This window comes from Gossypium raimondii, chromosome 12 (assembly GCF_025698545.1).
Source record: "Gossypium raimondii isolate GPD5lz chromosome 12, ASM2569854v1, whole genome shotgun sequence".
NCBI classification, from domain to species: domain Eukaryota; kingdom Viridiplantae; phylum Streptophyta; class Magnoliopsida; order Malvales; family Malvaceae; genus Gossypium; species Gossypium raimondii.
This window is the reverse complement of record NC_068576.1, coordinates 18040113-18045672: the sequence shown is the minus strand read 5'-3', so window position 1 is coordinate 18045672 and position 5560 is coordinate 18040113. Positions and strand designations below refer to the sequence as shown.

Here is a 5560-nt window from a genome sequence, read left to right as displayed (position 1 = left end):
CCCCCCTTTTCGAGCCACCCGAGGTGCTTCGTCCCGAGGTCTGCCTCCCCTTTGCACCGAAATGGCAGGGTCACCTCCGTTGACCTTGCCTAACCCTGCAAAACAAAGCCAAAAGAGGATAGAAACACAGAGAAAAAGAGAGAACCTTTGTAATCGGCTATAAAGCCTGAAGGAAAATGTAATCTGAAAAGGATACAAAACAGAGAACGAAAGCAATCAAAGTATCAAGGTTGATTTTTTTACTTCGGGCCTCTGCTTCTTTTTTATTTTATTATGCTTTTTTACACTGTTATAGATAAGAATAATAACCAAAATAAATATAGAAAAGAGGTTTTGAAACATACCTGAGGATCGGCCATAGACCACCGTCGGAGATCTTCTCCGTTCGTCGGGGTCACGAAAGCCTTTAAGGTTTCGCTTGGACCGTGATTGAAGGGGCGTTGAGGCCGAAAGGTCACCATTTATTTAGGGTTTATTTATTTACTTATTTATTTATTTTTTTTTTAAAAAAGGGGAGAAAGAACCTTACCTGAATCGCCTCGTAAGCGTCGTCGCTGGAGTCCTACTTCGGGTCACCGAAATTGGGCGGGGAAGGCAGCGATTTGATTTTTCTCTTGCGACCCCAAGGCCATGAAGACTTGGTCTTCAGTTGGTCCTTGAAGCAGGGTTTAAAAGACCGACGTTTGGGCTTCTGACCACCGCTCACGGCGGGGTCGACGGTGGCCCATTTGACCGACGATGGGGGGAGTTGAGAGAAGAATGATCTTTTTTTTCTTCTGCAGTTTTTTTTAAAAAAAAAACCCTAGAAATGAAATTTTTTTAAGGAAAATTGGTTTTAAATACCCTAAACGAAACGGCGCCGTTTAGAGGCCCTCAACCCGCGCGTGTGACCCGACCCAGGGTAGGATCCGCGTGCTTTCTTAAAATGGAATATTTTCGCAATTAGTCCTTTTGATTTTATAGCGCTTCCGTGGAAGTTTTCCGCATATTTTCGATTCGGCCATAAATTTTTATTTTTGGTTCATTTTAGTCCACGTCTAAGCGTAGCGTTTTGCAGCTTCGGGGTATTTATCATTTTGGTCCCCCGTATTTCGATGCGTTACATAACTTAGTCCCTTTTTGTTTTATTTCGATTCCGACCCATATTTTAGACTCTACTCCGATTTAGTCCCCTTTTTAACATTTTCATCATTTTCTTTAATATATTATCATTTATTATTATTATTATTATTATTATTATTATTATTATTATTAACATTATTATTACTAATAACTATTATTCATTTACTCGTACCCCTTTTTAAAACTTTAGGTGTTGCTATTTATATATATATATGTACATATGTCTTTTATAATATACAAGCTTTTCTGTTACATATGTTTACACATATTTTCATTTGTTTTACAATGTATCCGTACATATCTTTATTTGTTTTTGTATATATGTACTTATATATTATTTATATTTGATACTTTATGCTCTATGTACATATATGTTCCTGTAACCTTTTATATTTGTATGTATACACGCATACCTATATATGTACCCACCCTTTTATAATCTATATATACATATACATACGTACCTATTTTTATAACTTATATGCACTTATATATTTTCATACATTTTTAAATTGTTTATATATATATATATATATATATATATCCATATTTTCATTTTCATAAACACATTAATACCTGCTTATATGTATTTTTTGTACTTTATAATTTCAATATACGTATATATATGTGCATTATATTTCTATTCCTTACTATTGTTTTATTTTGTATTTATTGCTCATTTATTTCATTTTCTATATTATTTTGAATAAATATTTTAATTTATTTGCATATGTAATGTTTTTCAATAATTGTAAGTATGACTTCTATTTATTTTGTATTGCTGCTATTGCCCGCGTCATTTTCATACTTCTGCGTGCATTATGATTTTATCAGCTTTCGCATCTTTCTTTGCGGTTTTCGTATTTCATTTCATTCGACAACAACATTTGTTTAAAAATGGCGTTTCGTGTTTAGATTCAAAAATTGTACCTAATTTCTTGGGTTTCGATTTTTATAATAAATCTAAATACACGAATCTTTTCAAACTCAAATTTTAAAACGATCTAGGGAATTAAGAAAAGATCGTGTCCTAACTTACTGGGCATGATTCGTTTTTCCAAACCCGAGATAATAAAATAATCTTTTAAATAAGTAAAATTTTGGCATTCATTCGCATATCGGGAATTTGAGACATTGTGTCCTAACTTACTGGATATGATTCTATTCCCTGATTAACGTGAAATATGACCCTTTTACTCAAACATTTTCAACATTTTAATACAAGGATCATATTTTTAAAAATTCTTCAAATTTCAATTTTCGACATCAAGACATTAAATAATCAACTAGGTACCAATTTTGGGCGTTACGAGGGTGCTAATCCTTCCTCGTACGTAACCGACTCCCGAACCCATTTTTCTGAATTTCATAGACCAAAATCGTTGTTTTAATAAAAATTAAATCGTTTATTAAAAACAACCATTTTTCAAGGTGGCCCGATCACACCTTATCAAGAAAGATTGGTGGCGACTCCCATTTTCATTTTTTTGTTTTTTAAAACCCAAGTCGACCCCGTTTTTTCAATAAAAAAAATGGTGTCAACAGCTTGGCGACTCCACTGGGGAACAAAAAATAAGAGAGTCGAGCCATTTGTTGATTACTTTGTCTTTTTGTCAAAGATTGAAAACTTGATACGATCCTTGTGTTGCATTTCATTCGTCTTTATTTCAGTTTTTATAATTACTGCGTTTAGATGTATATTTCTGCACATTGCATTGCATGACCGTTGGTCACACCTTTTAAGTGGGAGTGAGAAGCTACGCCTTCGTGAGGTTTTCACCTCCGCATGGGATAGTGAATCACTTCCGAGATACATCTGTACCTATGTCTTCGTGAGATTTTCATCTCCGCATGGCCATAGGGAAATGTATTCCCCTGAACTGAACTCAGTCCGTATGAGCCTATAATGGGTGAGGATTGAGGAATCTGCTGGTTCAGGTACCCTTACTTTAGAACCGAACCACATGTAGTGAGCCATAGGAACCCACTTAGATGGAACTCCGCCAAACCTTAGCTCTTACCCAAATGGATGCTTTATTTATCATCATTTACTCTAGATATTGTTCTGTGTTTAATACTGATTTGTTTGTTTGTGATTGCATGGCATTTTCATTTTAAAAGAGGTGTCGATTCACGTTCAGTATCTAGATAGAAAGCTTATCATGGAAAATGGGTTTCTTGATAAAGTAGAAGATAATGCGGCTGTGCGAATATGGGCTGAGACGACACAACGAGAGAAAGGCGATAGTCTTACCACGGGACACATGTCAGAATTGTGGGATTTCGCCCGTATCAGTGTAATCCAGAATGACCTTCGAGAAATGAAAGAAGTCTGGGATCAATGGGATGTCGAGACCAAGCAGCTGTTCTATTGCAACTACGGTGACCTGCCTTATCTGCTCAGTGTCAAAGTGGACAAGTATTTATTTCGACCCCTTGCTCAATTTTGGAATCCCGCCTATGGTTGTTTCACTTTCGGAAAAGTAGACTTGACGCCTACTGTAGAGGAGTATACGACCTTGCTTCGGTGCCCAAAGATTCAAGTCGACAAGGCTTATTCTAGAGCTGTTGGGGCCCTTCCGTTATTAAAGAAACTAATGAACATTACTGGGATGAGTGAGCAGTGGGTTGCTGCCCGAATCCAGCAGAAAGGCGATAGTAAATGCGTTCCTTGGAAAAGCTTGCGAAATTTGGTGCTGGTACATCCTGATGTAAAGAAAAGGGTCGATGTCTTCGCTTTAGGTATCTACGGATTAGTGGTCTTCCCCAAAGCATTAGGACATATAGACGAGGCCGTTTCTGATCTGTTTGATCGGCTTGGTAAAGGGGTTACTCCCGTTTCCGGCAATACTGGCTAAAACTTTCAGATCTTTGAACGCATGCCGGAGAGCTGGAGAGGGAAGGTTCATTGGATGTGCTCAGCTCTTACTAGCATGGTTTCATAGCCACTTCTGGAAAGTAGAAAAGATCTCTTATCGGGTATTCTCTGATAGCTACTCTCCTCTAGAAGAATTGGTAACCACGCCAAGACGGGATGACGTTTCAGAAGAAAAGTGGATGGCGATACTCCAGAATCTCCTAGATGAAGATATTGAGTGGAGGGCTCCTTGGCTAATTCCTGATGAGATTTTATACAGGTGTGGAGATTTTGACTGGGTTCCTCTGCTCGGAATATGGGGAGCTATCGGATATGCTCCTCTGCTCGTATCAAGACAATTTAGATCACGATAATTCATACCAGCAACACAAGGGTTGGCCCATTGTCAATTTTCCTATAAGGAGGACAATTACAAGAAAAGGGTTCGAGAAATGTCTAATGCCTGGAACCAGACTCGCCGAATGAAAATATTAACTGTGGGACCGGTGATGACCCCCGAGTATAGTCAGTGGCGTGATCAAAGGGTCAACGATAATATCCCAAATCAAGTCCGAACCGCCGATCTTTAGAGGAGCACCTACAAATATTGCCCTCAGAGATAGAAATCATCAAACAAGAATTTGAAAAGAGGAGTTTAGAGTTAGGGAAGAAGATAGAGCAACTAGAGGAAGAAAAACTACAGTTAGGGCTGGATGTGGACATTCAAAGACTGGAGGCCGACAAATTGAGAAAGGGAAAGAACAAGGCAGAAGAAGATTTAGACAGCCTGAAGACGGACTACAAGAAGCTGCGTAGGTCTATAAGAACTGCTGGCTTGGGTAAAACGCCAGAACAATGGCGACAGGAAATTCAGGAGGAAAAAAACAAAAGCTAATCAGTGGGAAAAGAAATTTCAAGATACTCGAGCTCGAGAAGTTACTTTGGGAGAAAGTCTACTAGTCTGCCAAAATGAGAAGACGGAGTCGAAGGTCCGAGTAACAGAACTAGAAAGATCGCTTTACTAGTACCGTAGTCGTAATTCTACGGTTGAATTAAAGGCAAGCTTAGACAAAATTGAAGGATTAAAATGACAAGTAGGAGAGCTCGAGGATGCGTTGCAAAATAGTAAACTCCGAATAGAGCTTCTGGAAAAAAGTAATAAGCAGTGGCAAGGGCAATTTCATCGATCTCAAGATCAGATCAGAGAAAGAGATTATATTATGGGCGAAGCGGTGGCTCAAGTACGCGAAGTAGATGATCATTTGCAGACCCTAGCAGTTCAGGCTGATTTATTAAGTTTGAAGTACGAGTCGGAGTCAGACCGGGGCCGTGAATTAGCTTGGCTTCTTAGAAAGGTTAAGGCTTTGAGTGTGAGAGCAAAGCCATATATGTAATCTGTTTTATGTAAAGAAACTTCTTTTCTAGTAAAGTTTTCTAATGAAGTTGAATTAGAATCAGTGCCTCTTTTTGCATTCTTTTCATGCATTGCATTACATCATATGCATTAATGACCATTAAAGAACCCTAATCGAATAAAATTATTTCAGTTAACCTGGAAAACCGACAAAGTTACGGCACTCG

At 38.1% G+C, this 5560-nt stretch overlaps 1 protein-coding gene across 1 annotated transcript; it reads left to right on the top strand.

Moving 5' to 3' along the window:
- The first annotated feature begins 3284 nt into the window (after positions 1-3284).
- On the top strand, positions 3285-4353 carry LOC105762028 (uncharacterized). The gene is made up of 2 exons (XM_012579949.1): positions 3285-3928; positions 3990-4353. The coding sequence occupies exons 1-2, from the start codon at positions 3285-3287 to the stop codon at positions 4351-4353; spliced, it is 1008 nt and encodes a 335-aa protein (XP_012435403.1).
- Positions 4354-5560: the final 1207 nt, after the last annotated feature.